Genomic DNA, 17,995 nt, shown 5'->3' with positions numbered 1-17,995 from the left:
TTTGGCAACAAGTACTGTAGTGTTCTGTATTCATACCGTTTCGCTGTCGTGTTTTAAACGCGCATCTGATGTGTCAGCGCTGCAGCATGTGCTTTCCGTGCAGCGAGCAGCCTCACGTGTGAATGTAAACATGATCGTTTTTATTTCGCCTCTAGAGGCCGCTCTCGTGCTATATACTGCCAGCAGACCCTTCTCAGAGCTCTCGTACTGTGTAATGACAGCGCATCCGTCTCAGACGCTCCAGCAACGGACGCAACTCGGAAAAACTATCAGTGTAGATTTTTGCAGATAACCGATTGTTCCACCAATCAGCTATCGGTGCCGATTAATCTGCAAAACCGATGAATCTGTCAACCTCTAATTTTGGTCACACTCCAAGACAGAATCTGTGATTCTGAAGTACAGTATCCACACGGTGTGGTGAATGAATGACAGCCACACATACTGCTCAAAACATTAGATTCAGCCTTGCTGATGCACAACCCATGTAAAGACGATAATTCCGCAAATAACTGCAATTACTAGTTTCAAACAGAGATGGAGACAAAGAGGCAAAACTTACGGACTGCAGCTTTAAATTATGAAAATGTGTTTTAGTTTTGTTTTTTCCCAGTTATGTTGGGTTTCAGACTTGACAAGTTGAACCTTGACATGCACCAAACAAGCGGGCAGAGACCCATCTTGTCAGGGGGTTGTTTTGACTCCTTTACACATTTTTGTTCAGCTGCTAAAATACCACCATATGTACCAACATACAAGGAGCACATTTAGCCCAGCCCACAGCATTGTTTTGGATGTTCAGTAATGTCTCAGATATATGTCATAAAAGATGTCCAACCAGATTGTGACCTTATCCTTATTCCTTTTGTTTTGTAACTTTAGGTTTTGTTTTTTTGGTCCAGATCAAACGAACCAAGAGAGCCGAACTGCAAGTGTAAACACACCCTTATTTTGAGTTAGCGAAAAAAAATAAAAAATTTACTTTTCGCTAATAACACTAACCACACCTCAACCAGACAGACTCGACAGAAGGAGTAAAAACATAGCTCTGCAAGTGGGTCACTACTAAGACATGATCAAATAAGACAGGGAGACTTTCTCTGAGGCAATTCCACATCACAGCGTCTCTCCAATTAAGTCAAGCGCACCCTGAGATGTTGCCAGCACGATAGCAGATAGATCTGGCATTACCGCGAACACGTGTTTCACTCAGTTTCTGTAAAGACACAGTAGGACAGCTTGTTAGAGTTGTATGTTAAGTTGTGTGCTCTGTTTGAGAGCCTGCAGCGCTTGTGCGGATGGAGGCGAGTGTTGTGCGGCTGAGAATGTCTAATTTAGCCGAGATCACTAGGGGTGGGCGATGCTCTCACAAACGTCCCTGTGTCACTAACTTTGCCGGGTTTATCTGGTGTTGCCCATTAAATGATAACCTGGAGGTGTGTATTTTTATCCTTTTTGAATGTGACCACATGTGTTTAAAGGCCCACTGAAGTGCCTTGAAACTTGCAGCGTTATTCAATGTGTTGACGTAATTTCCACTCATACAGGAAGACAGGGCGGGACATATCGAACAGCTCCTTCCCTTTTTTTAAATAGCCAGTAGTGTTTAGCTCGGCCAGTGCCATTGAGATCAGTAAAGCCGAAATTTCCTCCTAACCGTTTCTCCTCCTAATCTCGCCCATTATAGCTTTAAAATATAGCATTCTGTGCAGAATTCAAATGGGTCAGATATGTTTACTGCTATGCGCTAACTCGCGCATATGATCCGCTCTGTGCTATCATGTCTCTGGACCGGAGCAGACTGTGTGTTAAAGGAACACGGCGACTTTTTGGGACTTTAGCTTAGTCACCGTATCCCCCAGAGTTAGATAAGTCCATACATACCATTCTCTTCTCTGTGCATGCCATAACTCTGTCTGACGCACCCACCGCTAGCCTAGCTTAGCACAAAGACTGGAGGTAAACGGCTCCATCTAGCCTACTGCTCAATAAGTGACAAAATAACGCCAACATTTTCCTATTTACATGTTGTGATGTGTATAGTTACATTGTGTACTAAGACCGACGGAAAATTAAAAGTTGCGATTTTCTAGACCGATATGGCTAGGAACAATACTCTCATTCCATGTTGGCGTTTACCTCCACTTCAGTCTTTGTGCTAAGCTAGGCTAGCGGTGGGTGCGTCAGACAGAGTTATGGCACGCACGGAGATGAGAATGGTGTATGGACTTTTCTAACTCTGGGGTATACGGTGAATAAGCCAAAGCCCCAAAAAGTCAGCATGTTCTTTTAACGTGAAACCAGACTTCATTTGCCCCAATGGAAAGCACTTTTAAAAAAAAATAATATTTACATAGTGCACTATGTGCTATTCACCATGTAGAAAATAGTAACTGTGTGAACAAGTAACCGATTTTAGCCTCAGCTTCAGCGTCTATTTATAATGTAGGAGGCGGGACGCATTTGATTGGACAGAAAATCTGATGAGAAGGTGAAGTGCAGAGTGATGTCATCAAAATCATTGATCCATATTGGTGGAAGATTTGAATATATTCTAAATGAGAATATTGTCATTATTTTGGAGCACACTAGCTCATAGATAACAGTAAGGCTAACATATTTATAGTAAAAGCAAAAAAAATTCAATTTGATTTCATGGGGACTTTAAGTTTCTTTTATAATCCTTCAATGTCAACAATTGAACATACTTGTACAATTTACCATTAATCCTCTACCCCAATAATGGCTGCATAGTCTGGGCGTATACCTCATATCCCAACAAAACATTATGGAGGGGTGTAGAAAACCATTTTTCTCGCATGTTCAAAGAGTTCCTGCTGCATTTCAGCCCCTGCAGAGATAAAAGACACTCCGGCTGTGAATGGAGCGGGAGGGAGTGTAGCGTTCCGCTTCGTCTTTCTCTGGTCACGCCAGAGGAGGGTCGAGGCGGGGGTTATGTACGTGGCAGAACCGGTCAGGCTTTGTAGACAGCCTCCCTAATCAGCTTGGCTGTGCATCAGGTGATCAGATGTACTTTAGTTAGATTAAAGGGTCACAAGGATTGGCAAAGAGGATTAACGAAGAAGGACCTCTGCCTAGCGCTGCGTTTATGGTGGGCCCACAATCGTGTGTCCATCCCATCTGAGCTATTTAAGTTAAATTACCTTTCAAATCGCCATCTCCATGCATGTATTGTTGTCAGAAATAAGAGATGAATGGAAAACAAACAGCGATTCGTTCTGGGCTCATTAAGGGTTCATCAGAGACTGTAAACAAGTCAGAGGCTGCAGTGACACCTGCTGGAGATCATCAACTTCACTGTGATGAATGATTGATTGGAGTATGAGGATTGGCCATGTTTTATTAGTTTTGGGTTCAAAGGGCACAGGAGATGAACCTTTGCATCTCATTTCAAAGGGCCGGGCGGCCCATCCTTGACTGATGCTGTTAAAATCTTTCTGATGTTTCAAGGGTATCAGTGTGATTCTGTGGGCAGCAACATAAAAGAAGTATATTATGCTCACCAAGGCTGGATTCATTTGACTTATTTGACTGTGAGATATTATTACAATTTAATAATAACAATGTTCAAATGTAATTTATTCCTGTGATGGCAAAAAATAATTTTCAGCATCATTACAGTCTTCAGTGTCACATGAACTTTCAGAAATCATTCTAATATGCCGATTAAAACAGAGTGCTGCTTAATATTTTTGTTGAAAATGTGATGCATTTTTTCAGGAAGGTCAAAAGAAGAGCATTTATTTAACATAAAAGCATTTAAAAATGTAAGTCTTAACTGTCACTTTTGATTAATTTAATTAATCTTTGCTGAATAATAAAAGAAGCAACGATCTTAATGACCCCAAACATTTGAATGGTAGTGTATAAAAATATGCATTTAACAAACATACAATATTAAGTGACTTTAAACATTTCATTATCGCTGTAAATGATCATTTTATTGTTATGCAATGTAAATTGGCAATTTATAATGTTATTTTAGGCCAGGCATTTTTATGCAGTTTTGAACAGCGGCTCTCTATTCCGTCTTCAAGGGGTACTTGGTCTTTCAGAGAGAAAGGACGCAAGAAATCCTGATGATGACTCATTCTACTGTCATTAAAGTCCCCTGTTGCCTTTATCTGTTCATTCACACAATCCTCACTCAGTTCCTGTTTGACACACACTTTCTCTCTCTCGCTCTGTGTGTGTGTGTGTGTGTGTTTGTGTACGTGAGTGTGTACATGCTCTCAAACAGCTAATCTCTTCTTCAGTCTTCGCTCCTGAATGGTGCAAATGCATGGCACCCAAATCACCCTCTGATGTCTGTCTTCTGGAATTTGTATTGTTGGAACTGCATTGTTGTTGACATCATATTATGTAATTCAATTACACAGAAAGCATGACATTTCCTTATGTATTAAAGAGGCCATATTATGCCCATTATTTTGTTTTTGGACTCTACTAGAATAGGTTTTCATGCTTGAATGTTTAAAAGCACATCATTCACATATTTTACATTGTTGCAGCACCTCTCTTCCCAGTCTGTCTGTAACACTCTGTTCAGTTCGGCTCTCTATGAAGCTCCTCCTTCCAAAAAGTGCAATGTGCTCTTATTGGTTGGCAGGAGCAGTGTGTTGAGATTGGTTAATCGCTTGGAATTACTTCCAATACATTGGTTAATGGCAGGAATTACTTAAAGTGCCCCTATTATGCTATTTTAAAGTTTCCTAATTTTGTTTTGGATGTCTCCAACAATAGGTTTACATGCATCAAAGCCGGTCAAAAAACAATAGAATTTTCTCATAATATACATTGCACATCACCACAGTGTTCAATGATTCTCAAACAACTGGATGAATCAGTCTCTCTAAATCCCTCCTTTCCGTGAGCCTACTCTGCTCTGATTGGTTAGATGGTCCAGTCTGTTGGTTTACCGCGTACAGGGTGTATTTTCGAAACTAAAGCCCATTTCCATGACTGAACTCCAGCTCCGTCCGGATGCTTCCTGTTCCTAAAGCTCAGTGATTGTACACACAGTAAAGACAGTAATGATGACATTGATTTGACATAAATCCCAGCGTGATTCCGAATCGACGATGAAACAATGGATTAACTAATTTTTCAACTCGAACCTTGAGCAGGACGTTTCTCAGTGATTCTACTCGGTTTGAGTTACATTATGAGATGTTTCAACTGCAATTCCTCACCATCAGCATTAGCAAGTGTGCTTCCATCAACAAACCTGTGTGTGTGTGCATGTCTAATGTATTGCGGTGCACATGTGGGAACTGTAATAACAGTGCATGCGTTAGCCCCGCTGATGTAAATATTAACGTTTGCAAAACAAATCTTGCTCCATCCTTTATCTTTTCTCAAAGTAGTAAGAATTACAGACAATCTGCATTAATAGACACAGTTTTTGGTAATACTGCAGCCCACAGCTGATTTACAGTAGTATTTCAATAAGACAGTAATAACGTGAGTTAGACAGATACCTATACAATATGAAACACAATAAACGCATTGTAGAGCACAGTGTCTTTTCGACATGATGCGATCCAGTATCCGCTGCAGTGTTTGAGGTGGTTCGAGGTTTCCCTGGGTTCTGCGCGTTGTGTGTACAAAATAAGTGGTCAATATGCTAATGTTTGACGTTGTGACGTCATAACAAAACGGCTTGCGACTCGTTTGAAAAACTATCCGTTTAATTGACTCATGAGTCAACTCTTACTTTTGAGAGACATTAACTTTATATACGCTGCACTTTCAGATTTAAAAGAAATTTACAGAATGTTTTTATTCATTTAGAACTGTTACACACTACATGAAAGGTCATTTTCAAAAATCCATAATAGCTCTTAAATGAGGAATGTAGTGATGAGTACGTTCTCAGAAGAAAACTCAAGACTTCAATCGAGGCATTTCAGGGAGTTCAGAAACAGTGCACACTGATATAGAGAATAACTCCCTTTGGAGTGGACTTGTGCTTTGTGACTTTGCAGACCTTTTTCATTCTTAACCAGCAACATTACACATTAAAGAAAGTTGAACATGTATAAAATAGACGAAGATTCTCTGGAAAACTTGATTCTGCATTCTGCGAGCAAATATATTTGTTTTATTGTTCCCAGTATTGTATTATTTAATTTATTGTTAAAGGTGTCATGAACTGGCTTTTTAAATTTTTTTATACTGTAGTCGGAGGTCAACTTATGACGTTTGCATATTTTTTTCATTCAGAAACATCATAATGAATAAGTAGTAGGCTATTTTCTACCCTGGTTTTGAGGCTCTCTGAAGAAACAGTCGGTTATGATGGGCGTGCCGCACTGAAGACTTGGAAGTAAACGCCCACGGCTAGGATTGGATAAGATTTGCATATTTAATGAGCTTCAGCTCCATCAGTACATGTGGGGATTGTTCTGAAAGCGTCTGGGGAAACGCTCACAGGACTCGCAAAATATCTTTATCAAACAAACACAATGATTCATCTCTCATCCACCCGCGATTGATTGGAATTTTGTCGCCTAGTCAGTGAATATAACCGCGGACCGTACACAAACACACACATGCGCGCACAAGAAAGGAATGTTATTTCACTATTTACGATAGCCCGTCGGCAGGCTGAAAAACACATAGCCCCCGGGACGTTGGGCTTTTAAAAAAGTCAAGTCCGAGCCCTGGCCCATAATGCTACAAGTCAGAGTATGATCACGAATGAAGCAAGCACGCGTAGGTATGTAATCAATAGATTTCAAACGATCTGTAACAATGCAATACTAACACATATAAAAAAACATGTTTTACTCACATAAGTGTGTGTTGCACCGTTCCTGTCGGATCCAATATAGAAGGCACACCATTGTGTTTTAATCTCAATATGTCTGCAAATCCAGTCTCGACCTGTATCTTGTTTACAATCGATTCCGTGGTGATATGAAGCGAACAAACGCACAATGTCTTACGCATGCGAGCTGGAACCGGCATGTTTATTGCTCGGTAGCGCGACCCGTTTAGCTCCACGAGTCGGTGGGCGGGCTTGAGGCGGTGTTTCTGCATTCTATGACGTCAGTGGTCGACATATTCTGAGATCTCTCGTTTGCTGGGCCTGGTGTCAATAAAAGCTTTTCTTTGACTAACAAGGACGTTTTCAGCTCTGAAACTTACAGGATATTCTTATATCACCATGAACTATATATATCAAATTCTCAAGGGAAAGTTGATTTCTCAATTCATCACCCCTTTAATATCACATAAACATTTAATTTAATTTCATACAAAACCTTTCTGCTTTGTGTCAGGGTCCTGATCACCCTGTCTGGGGTTATTTTGCAATATTGGCCACATGACTGTGTGTTTATACATGATTGGATTCAGATATTTTAATGTTTAGATAACTAAGCACCTCTTGGTCTCTTCCAGGAGGGTTTAGAGAATGAAAGGGATATTTAAGGATTGCCTAAGTAAAATTACAAACACTCTTTTGGCATCTCCGCAAGCCAACAAATCCTCCATCACCAAAAGGTCATGAAAGGTATGCTGGGAATGCAGCATAAACACAAGACCAGACACTTCAAGATCCCCCCTCTGCCACTATGCCAAAACCTTTTTTTTTTTCCCTGATTCATTGGCTTGTACTTTACAGACATGAAATCAGTGTGTTTACCAGTGCCACGTTCTCTGACGTCTGATTATGTTTGAGACAAACGTCAGACGGCTTAAATGAAAGCAGCTTGTGTGCGTCAAAGGCAATGTAGATTTCCAGATTTGAGATTTCTTTGTTGTCTAAATGAGCTCTTTAAAGTATAAGCCTTTATGTGTCGTGATCATGTTGGATGTGAACTGTGCTAAACGTTCGTCTTTCAGCATCTTTCTTTTGCTTTGACAGATGTCTTCTATTTAACTTTTGTAGCTGCAGTGCATTCTGGGATATGGTATTGTATGTCAGTGCCTAATAGAAAGCAGCACCATTTCAAAATGACTCAGATTCCAGGATGACCAAATCACTTTTAGGGAGTTTTCAGAGTGAACCGGTTTTCATAACATAAGAAATTATGTTTAGAGAAACTTGAGGAATGAGGAGGGTAAAAAAATATCTCACAAGCTGCATGTAGATGAAAAATCAGGGGCCACACAGAACTGCAGATCATCTTGATTCCATTAAATGTTCTGATCACAATGGACTGAATTGCAAATTAGGGGAATGCTTTTATGTGTGTGTGTGTGTGTGTGTGTGTGTGTGTGTGGGCATGTTTTCGTGAAATATCAGGACACAAATGTGTATAATGACATGGGTATGACAAAGGTATTACAAAAAGAGGGTGAAATATGAGGACGTTCCCCATGTCCTCACTTTTCAAAATGCTTATAAATCACACAGAATGAGGTTTTTTTCACAGAAAGTGAACTGCACAGTCTCCTGTGAGGGCTAGGTTTAGGGGCAGGGGCAGTGTAAGGGGATATAAAATACGGTTTGTACGGTATAAAAACCATTACGCCTATGGAATGTCCTCACATTTCACAAAAACAAACATATGTGTGTGTGTGTGTGTGTGTGTGTGTGTGTGTGTGTGTGTGTGTGTGTGTGTGTGTGTGTGTGTGTGTGTGTGTGTGTGTGTGTGTGTGTGTGTGTGTGTGTGTGTGTGTGTGTGTGTGTGTGTGTGTGTGTGTGTGTGTGTAATATTCTACTGTTCAAAAGCTTGGGATGTTTTTATTTGTTTGGAATTTCAAGGACATTTATACTTTTATTCTGAAAGGATCCATTAAATTGATCAAAAGTGACAGTAAAGACTTTTAGAATTAAAAAAAATATATATATTTCAAATAAATGCTGTTCTTTTGAACTTTCTGTTCATCAAATAATTCTGAAAAGAATGTAGCACACGACTGAAGTTTTTTCAACATTAACATTAATAAGACATGTTTGTTGAGCATTTAAAGATATTTTAAATTGTAATAAAATAATATTTCACCATATTACTGTTTATACTGTATTTTGATTTTTTTTTATAAAATTGAAAAATAAATTAAATGCAGCCTTGATGAGTATCAGAGACGTCTTTTACAAAAAAAAAATCTTACTGACATCAAAAGTTTGAATTGTAGTGTATGTGATGTATGTTCAAACTGCCAGTTTCCAAACGTTCTAATCCATATTTCTGTTCTTTCCCTCTTTTTTCTTTGTACAGATCCATCTTCAAATTACATCCGCCAACTGGAGACTAAAGTCCGCATTTTAGAGGATGACAACAAGCAATTGTTATCCCAGGTAAGAGTCTAATCTGCCGTGTTTACTGTTTTGCAACCATATACGATATTAGTCTTCTATGGGTTTGACATGCAGTGCACCAATGTAATAGTGTGCTTAAGTGTTTTAATCAAGTGCTGATGTTTAAAAGCATGTCGCCCCAGTTTAGCTTACACAGCACATGATCAGCAATATAATGAAAATTAAAAATGAGTGTGGTTATGTGGGCAGGGGGCGCATGCTGTGGTCAGTTGGGACCCCTTTTTTCAGCCTTTCCTGCGCAGTGGCGTTCGCACTTTTTGTGTGTTTGTGTTGTAGATTGTAATATTGTAAGACAAGTGGTAGGGAGTAAGGATGGCATCAAATATTTTACCAATTTAGTCACATGACTTTCACAGCTTAGGTGATCAGCTCACAAACTTGGCTAAGTGCCCATTAGCAAAGATGTCAGATTTTAAATTGCATCCTGTTCCTTTAATGCATGTCATTGCACCAAGACTTTGATGCTGAAATGAGACTCTGATTTAGTTTATGACACCGTAAGAGCTTTGAACAAAAGGCCCTGGAGCTCCGACAGTTATATGAGACAAAGATACAGATCTGTCACTAACAATTTTCTTTTTCAGATGGTCTTCATCTCCTATTTTCCGAGCCCAGATTTATAGGCAGAGATAGCACATCCATCTCAATATATTTAGACGGCACAGGCGACTAGTTGCTGTCAGTTTAATTGCATACGCTCATCTCTGATATTCTAATGATACTTCTTCATATTTTTCTTTCTCTGATGATGGATAGGGCCACGTTTTCGTTTTATTGCCTCCATAGATAACTCAATTCTTTGAGGAAAGATATCTCAGAATTTGCAAGTATTGTGTGTTTTGCTCTGGGTATTATATTGTGCCTGATAACCTTCAAGAATGGCTGATCAAGGCATTCTTGCTGTTGCTATAAAAAAAATTGAGCGTTTTATTGAATGGTTTTTAGCTGACAGGACTTTTAGAACAATCATTCAGCTATAACCAGAAATTAAGCTGCATTTGGCTGCGTAATGTAGATCTTAAGAGGAGAAGAATGTTGATACCTGCAGGGTCATCAGTTCCTGCCAAAGATCTCATTCATGGGGTCAAACCTGTGTTCAATTATGCATGCTCTGAGAAGAAAGGCAATCGTTTCACTCCAGTCTTGTATTTTGATTGAGTCGTCTCATATCAAATGATTGAGAGATGCCTATTATTTAAAAAAAAAAGACAAATCATTCAGAATAACAGATAGATAGATAGATAGATAGATAGATAGATAGATAGATAGATAGATAGATAGATAGATAGATAGATAGATAGATAGATAGATAGATAGATAGATAGATAGATAGATAGATAGATAGATAGATAGATAGATAGATGATGGATGGATGGATGGATGGATGGATGGATGGATGGATGGATGGATGGATGGATGGATGGATGGATGGATGGATGGATGGATGGATGGATGGATGGATGGGTGGGTGGTATGGATGGATGGATGGATGGATGGATGGATGGATGGACTATATTGCCAAAAGTATGCATGCAGACGCTTCTACAAACATTTGTGAAAGAATGGGTCGCTCTCAGGACCTCAGTGAATTTAAGGGTGGTCGGTTGCCACCTGTGCAATAAGTCCATTCGTGAAATTTCCTACTACTAAATATTCCACGGTCAACTGTTAGTGGTATTATAACAAAGTGGAAGCAATTGGGAACAACAGCAACTTAGCCACGAAGTGGTAGGCCACGTAAAATCACAGAGCGGGGTCAGCGCATGCTGAGGAGCACAGTGCACAGAAGTCACCAACTTTTTGCTGAGTCAATAGTTACAGACGTCTAAACTTTGTGTGGCCTTCAGATTAGCTCAAGAACAGTGCGTAGAGAGCTTCATCGAATGGGTTTTCACGGCAGAGCAGCTGCATACAAGATGCAATGCAAAGTGTTGAATGCAGTGGTGTAAAGCACGCCACCACTGGACTCTAGAGCAGTGGAGACGTGTTCTATGGAGTGACGAATCACACTTCTCTGGTTTGGCGGTTGCCAGGAGAAGGTACTTGCCTGACTGTATTGTGCCAAGTGTAAAGTTTGGTGGAGGGGGGGGGGTATGGTGTGGAGTTGTTTTTCAGGGGTTGGGCTGGGCCTCTTAGTTCCAGTGAAAGGAACTCTTAATGCTTCAGCATACCAAGACATTTTAGACAAATGTTATGCTCCCAAAAAAGCAAGGTCCATAAAGACATGGATGAGCGAGTTTTGTGTGGAGGAACTTGACTGGCCTGCAACTCAACCTGATAGAACACCTTTAGGATTAATTAGAGCGGAGACTGCGAGCCAGGCCTTTTCATCCAACATCAGTGCCTGACCTCACAAATGTGCTTCTAGAAGAATGGTCAAAAATTCCCATACACACCTTGTGGAGAGCCTTCCCAGAAGAGTTGAAGCTGTTATAGCTGCAAAGGGTGGGCCAACTCCATATTAAACCCTACGGATTAAGAATGGGATGTCATTAAATTTTATGTGCATGTAAAGGCAGACGTCCCAACATTTTTGGCAATATAGTGTAGATAGACAGACAGAAAAAACAGATCATGTTTAAATTTTTAACAATGTTCTTTAAATAAATAGCTGCAGTCTCATGTTCTTTTAGCAGAACTTTTATTAGTACATGCTGGACAGTTACGCAACTTACACACGTAGACACACACAGAAAACTTTTGAAACAATCCACTTTTCCCTGAAAAAGGTTCACAACCTCGAATTAAGCTCCAGTAATCCCTTTGTGAGCTGTTTGCGCGCAACAGCCATTAACAGACGGGACAAGAAAGTTCAAAATGGGGATAATCACATACAGATGCTTTTACTGTAGAATATTCATTCATTCTCTGTTGCGCTGAGGGATTTAAAATTTTTGTCTGTTTTAGAATGGTATGCAAATAGGGAAGTCTGTGACCTTTTACAAGGTTTCTTTTGTTAAGAAGGTATCTCATGGCCTGTGACACTCAAATATGCAGCGGAAAGAGTTTTTGCGGACAGGTGCCTTTTGGCTAAATTTCTTAGGTCATTATTTATGAAGCGTGACTGACATTACCTCTCGGCTCCAGAACTTCTTGCTTTTTTGCCTTTTACCCTTTTCTCAGATCACCACTCAGGAAATGATCTAACGTGCCATCCGCTATCCATTTTTCATTCGCAAACATTTTTGCAGGGGTTTTGTTATCATCCTGAAGTCAAATCTGTTGAACACAGCACATTACGAATCGTAGCAGTTTTTTTTCCAGATTCATGCCATAATGATAGAGAAAGTTGTTGGAGTTGGAGTTGTTCCTGTGGTTTCTTTATGCTTGGACTGCTAGATCTTATCATTGTTTATCTGGTAAAGAACAATGAGATTTGCAATAGTCGCTTCTTGGTGTTGTGAGAAGAGGTCAGGAAAGGTTGAAAAACCCAGTTAACCATTAAACATTAATCAGGGATTTGATTTCAACACATTTTGTCCATTTTTCCACATCCAGAGATGACAAGTAAGCTCATGTCTTAAATGAACTTCTTGTAAGGCTTCTCATTGAGTTAATATTTTAGTGGTTGTATAATCAGTGCCTTTATTATTGATGATTTATGCATCATATACATTTTTGTTTGCTATGCAAGTACAAATGCAAAGTGTATTACCTTTTGGAAAATAAAGGATTGAGCTTTTCATTACATTATAGGTTTTATGACTGGACATTGATGGTGTTTTCTCATGTCTCTGTACCGTTCAAAATTTGGGGTCAGTGAGATAAAAAAAAATATTTATATTTTAATAGTTGTATTTAACAAGGATGCATTAAATTGATCACAAGTGACAGTAAAGAATTGCATAATGTTACTAAATATTTATATTTCGAATGCATGTTGTTCTTTTTAATTTTCTATTTATCAATGAATCTTTTTTTAATGGTAATATATTGACCTTCTACTGTAAAATGTCTTTCATAACAATATTGTTCGTTGTATCTCTTTTTGGTTGGTTCTGATTTAAAACTGAAACAGTTTAATGCAGTTTAATGCAGATTTAATTTGGCTGTTAATACCTCTGTTTATCACATAACACATTTATGCTTCTCTCCTCAGCAGGGGAACGTGGGCGATATGAAGACACTCCGGAAAGGACTGTCCCTGTATCACTCAGAGTCCCAGCTCTCCTCGCTATCCCAGTTTCAGGACACCTTACAGAATGTACGTATTTTACTGATGCAATTTAACGTGACCCCATTATTTTGCATCAGAGCCAAAAACCTACATCACAGTTGAGCTTAAAAAGATTTGTCATGTTGAGCTGATTTGGAAGAGATTTGACAGCAATTAGCTGTTGCTATTCCAGCTGGATCCAGGATTCTGCATCGCTCTTTGTACAAGCAGATGAAAATTGACCCGTGCCAAGGAGCTTAAAACATCAGGAGCTTAAAACCTAAATGGCAGCGTAAAATCCCAAACAAGACTGTGTCTCATGTATTTATTTATTTATTTATTTGAAAGAATAAGTGCCACTTGTTCGGTGGTTGGATAACTTTTTCAGGAAGTGGATGACTCAACATTGTTCAACAAAAATTGTGGACCACCTAGATACCGCAAAATAAGTATTTACAGTTTTAAGTTGTGTACAATTTTTATACAAGTTATGCTCACTATCTACAACTCACTATCTTGAAATAGTCTGACAATTCAGAATGTTGCCAGACTGTTTATATTTTATTGAAACGAACCAGACTGTTTGCTAATAAACTAACTGAACCAACTGTTGCATAACTGTCAGTTGCGTAATTGAAATGAGACAACAGAAAAACTCACGAATGAATGTTAGCAGAATCTGTTAATTAAAGGAGTAGTTTACTTTAAAATGAGTATTACCCCATGATTTACTCACCCTCAAGCCATCCAAGGTGTATATGACTTTCTTCATTCTAATGAATACAATCTGAGTTATATTAATAAATATCCTGACGCTTCCAAGCTTTATCTATAATATCTAGCTCCCGCCAGACCGCCATCCGTATTCAACTTACGCAAAAAGTGTAAAGCCTCTCGCAGTTCTATACTGTCATACTGGGCCAGTTACGCTTTTTTCGTGAGTTGAATACAGAAGGCAGTCTGGCAGAAGCTAGATATTTTACTTTATAAAGTTTTAAATGTAGATATTTTTTTTGTACAAAAACTCGACCGATTTTTACAAAACTCACCCTTATAAACCCCCCTGAGCCATGTGGAGTAAGTTTATGATGGAGGGATCGGATGCTCTTTTCTGAGTTTCAAACTCAACGGACCCCATCACTGCCATTATAAAGCTTGGAAGTGTCAGGATATTTATTAATATAACTCTGATTGTGTTCATCAGTAAGAAGAAAGTCATATACACCGGATGGCTTGAGGGTGAGTAAATCATGGGGTAATTTTGAAGTGAACTACTCCTTTAATATGAGTTAATTTATCATTCAAATACATTTATTACATTTACATTTATGCATTTGGCAGACGCTTTTATCCAAAGCAACTTACAGTGCCCTTATTACAGGGACAATCACCTTGGAGCAACATGGAATAAAGTGCCTTGCTCAAGGACACACTGGTCATCTGACCAACCCAAAAACCCTTCCACGCCATCTTTATAGTCAACAATGCTACAATCTCTTGTTTATAGATTCACAATTACAGTATTTTCCAAAAATTTCATTACAAATTAATTTGATTGCTGACTAACACAATCATTTGTATTAAGAGCGAACAAAAATGGCAAGCTTGCTCAACCTTGCGAAGCCCCTGTACTACTTACTTCAACATCAGACAATATAGAATGAAATTTCACTTGTGTCCTGTTTGTTAAAAACAATCAAGAAAGGATTGACTCTTAAATGAACTAATATCTCCAGCAGGATATGTGGGTGAATTGTATTAAACGCAGAACTAAAATCAATAAAAAGCAGCCTAGCATATTCATCCGGACTTTCCAGATGCTGCAGAGTGGAAGTGTGGAAATAGCATCATTAGTACCACGGTTAATCTTCTATGCAAATTGGTATTGATCTAAGGATGGCTCCACTGCCCTATGCGTCTCTTCTATTATAATCTTCTCCAATGATTTCATGACATTGGATGTTAAGGCAACTGGCCTGTTGTCAATGTTGTTACTGATGACAAGAACGTTTTAGAGTTAAAAAAAAAAACAGTTTGCAGTTTAGTATGTAGGTAAGAAGACTTTGCTTTGCTCATGGGTCATTTCTTGTGGCCTTGCAGGGGGTTTGTTGTTCTCTTCTGGAGTCTCAGTGCTGATCCGTTCCTTAATTAGAGATCCTTTCTAACCTAAAAATGACCTTAGAGGAATACTTTAACCAGCCATGGTTCAATTTATCTAATGCGTCTGATTTTTATGTTTGTTTGTTTTTAAATATATATCAGAAACTGTTCTCAGGTTTGCCAAGATACCAAAGTTTGTCTTTATGGCCTTGTTTACACCTGGTATTAAGATGCGGTTTTGGTTGACGCTTAGGAGACGCTTCAGAGACAAACCCCACAATGCTGTAGGGGTGGAACGGAATGCTGTTAAATATTTTTTATCCTAAAATTAGCTTCTAATGTTTTGTCCACTGGAAATTTGTGAAAAATTCAGTCCTGAAAGGGTTAGTTCAGCCAAAAATTAAAATTCTGTCATTAATTACTTACCCTCATGTCGTTCGACACCCGTAAGACCTCCGTTCATCTTCGGAACACAAATGAAGATATTTTAGTTGAAATCCGATGGCTCAGAAAGGCCTCCATTGGCACAATGCACTTTACACTCTCAAGACCCATAAAAGGTACTAAAGACGTCGTTACAAAGTCCATCTCACTACAGTGGTTCTACAATAACTTTATGAAGCGACAAGAATAGTTTTTGTGCGCAAAAAAACCCCTAAATAACGACTTATATAGTGATGACTGATTTCAAAACAATGCATCATGAAGCTTCGAAGCGTTATGAATCAGTGAGTCGATTCAGCGGTTTTTGTAGAACCACTGTAGTGAGATGGACCTTTCTGAGCCATCGGATTTCAACTAAAATATCTTCATTTGTGTTCCGAAGATGAACGGAGGTCTTACGGGTGTCGAACGACATGAGGCTAAGTAATTAATGACAGAATTTAAATTTTTGGGTGAACTAACCCTTTAAGATTCACTTCAATATAATGAACTGTACACCACAGCCTTGTTTTCATGTCATATCTTCTCTTAGTGACATTGCCCACCTATTTCTTCTGTCTTATAAGAACAATTTCCCTCAAATTTCATTACTTATATTCAGTGATGGGAATAACGGCGTTACAGATAAACGGCGTTACTAACGGAATTATTTTTTTCAGTAACGAGTAATCAAACGAATTACTGTTTCTCCCGTTACAACGCCGTTAGCGTTACTGAGGGAAAAAAATGTGGCGTTAGTCGCGTTACTATAATTGAGCTCACTGAAGCGCTTTTCATCCGAACAGGCTCTCTGTCAGTCGGAACTGCAACGTGTGTGTGTGTGTGTGTGTGTGTGTGTGTGTGCGCGCGCGCGCACCAGCCATGCGTGTTGGGGGTGGGTGCGGTGGTACACATAACTGATGATGATTGGTGGGTGGGAGACAAGGTTGAAGTTGATAGGTTTAGTTCACACCTAATTTTTTCACGGTCTATGGTTCACACACACACACACACACACACACACACACCTATGACGCACCGCATATGCACATGCACATTCAGCGATGGTCCAACGACTTCAAAGGTAGCTTTCGCAAACTGGAAGTATAAGCTACTTTTCCTTCGTTGAGGTGAAAGGTAAGAATATTTATGTAACATGCAACTTATGCCCAGGAAGAAAGAGTCTCTCCACGCCGGTGGCAAGTGATTCTGAAGCGCCTCACATCATCATATGCCACAAAATTAGTGGCTAAAAACCCAGGTGATAACGTGAGCTCCACTACCAAAGGAAAGTATAGTACTGATAATATTTACACAATATTTACACTATAGGCCTACTGATAATATTTACAATAATCCATTGAATTTGATAGGTGTCTCTCACATTGTCCCACAGCAACATTACAATAGTGTACATTAATGTACAATGTTTTATAATAATAATTTATTCTATTTAGTGTCTAATTCATTCATTTAACATATCTAATATTGGGGGCATCAAAGTTATTTGACATATTTGAACATTTGGGGGGGAAAAAAGTAACGCAGTAATTACTTTCCCTGGTAATTAGTTACTTTTATAATGATGTAACTCAGTTACTAACTCAGTTACTATTTGTAAGAAGTAACTAGTAACTATAACTAATTACTTTTTTAAAGTAACGTGCCCAACACTGCTTATATTAGAGAATGCCTCACTTAAAGGGTTAGTTCACCCAAAAATGAAAATTCTGTCATTAATTACTCACCCTCATGTCGTTCGACACCCGCAAAAAAATATCAAAATAACGACTTCATTCAACCTCTTCTTGTCTTCCGTGTGTGCCTCCTACGAGAATATGACGTAGCGCAGGGGTTCGGGAATCCATGAAATGCACACTTTAACCCCATTTTGAGAACTAGGCGGAGACCTAAAGCACGATCAATGTAGAATTCAACAGCTTAGATACGCGAGTCTTCCTCTGCTTGTAAACAAATCGCTTCTGGGTCATGTGTCCGAACGCCGGATCTGCGTCATATTC

General features: G+C 39.1%; 1 protein-coding gene across 2 annotated transcripts in view; it reads left to right on the top strand.

Moving 5' to 3' along the window:
* Positions 1–17,995, top strand: part of ccdc85ca (coiled-coil domain containing 85C, a) — a 55,221-nt gene that overhangs the window by 25,175 nt on the left and 12,051 nt on the right. For both annotated transcript variants that reach the window (XM_079832688.1, XM_079832689.1), the window contains exons 2-3: positions 9,195–9,274; positions 13,395–13,499. In XM_079832688.1, the coding sequence (XP_079688814.1) occupies positions 9,195–9,274; positions 13,395–13,499 (185 nt within the window). The remainder of the gene's footprint in view (positions 1–9,194; positions 9,275–13,394; positions 13,500–17,995) is intronic.

This window comes from Gobio gobio (assembly GCF_949357685.1).
Source record: "Gobio gobio genome assembly, chromosome: 13".
Lineage (NCBI taxonomy): Eukaryota > Metazoa > Chordata > Actinopteri > Cypriniformes > Gobionidae > Gobio > Gobio gobio.
This window is presented reverse-complemented; position numbering and strand designations above follow the sequence as displayed.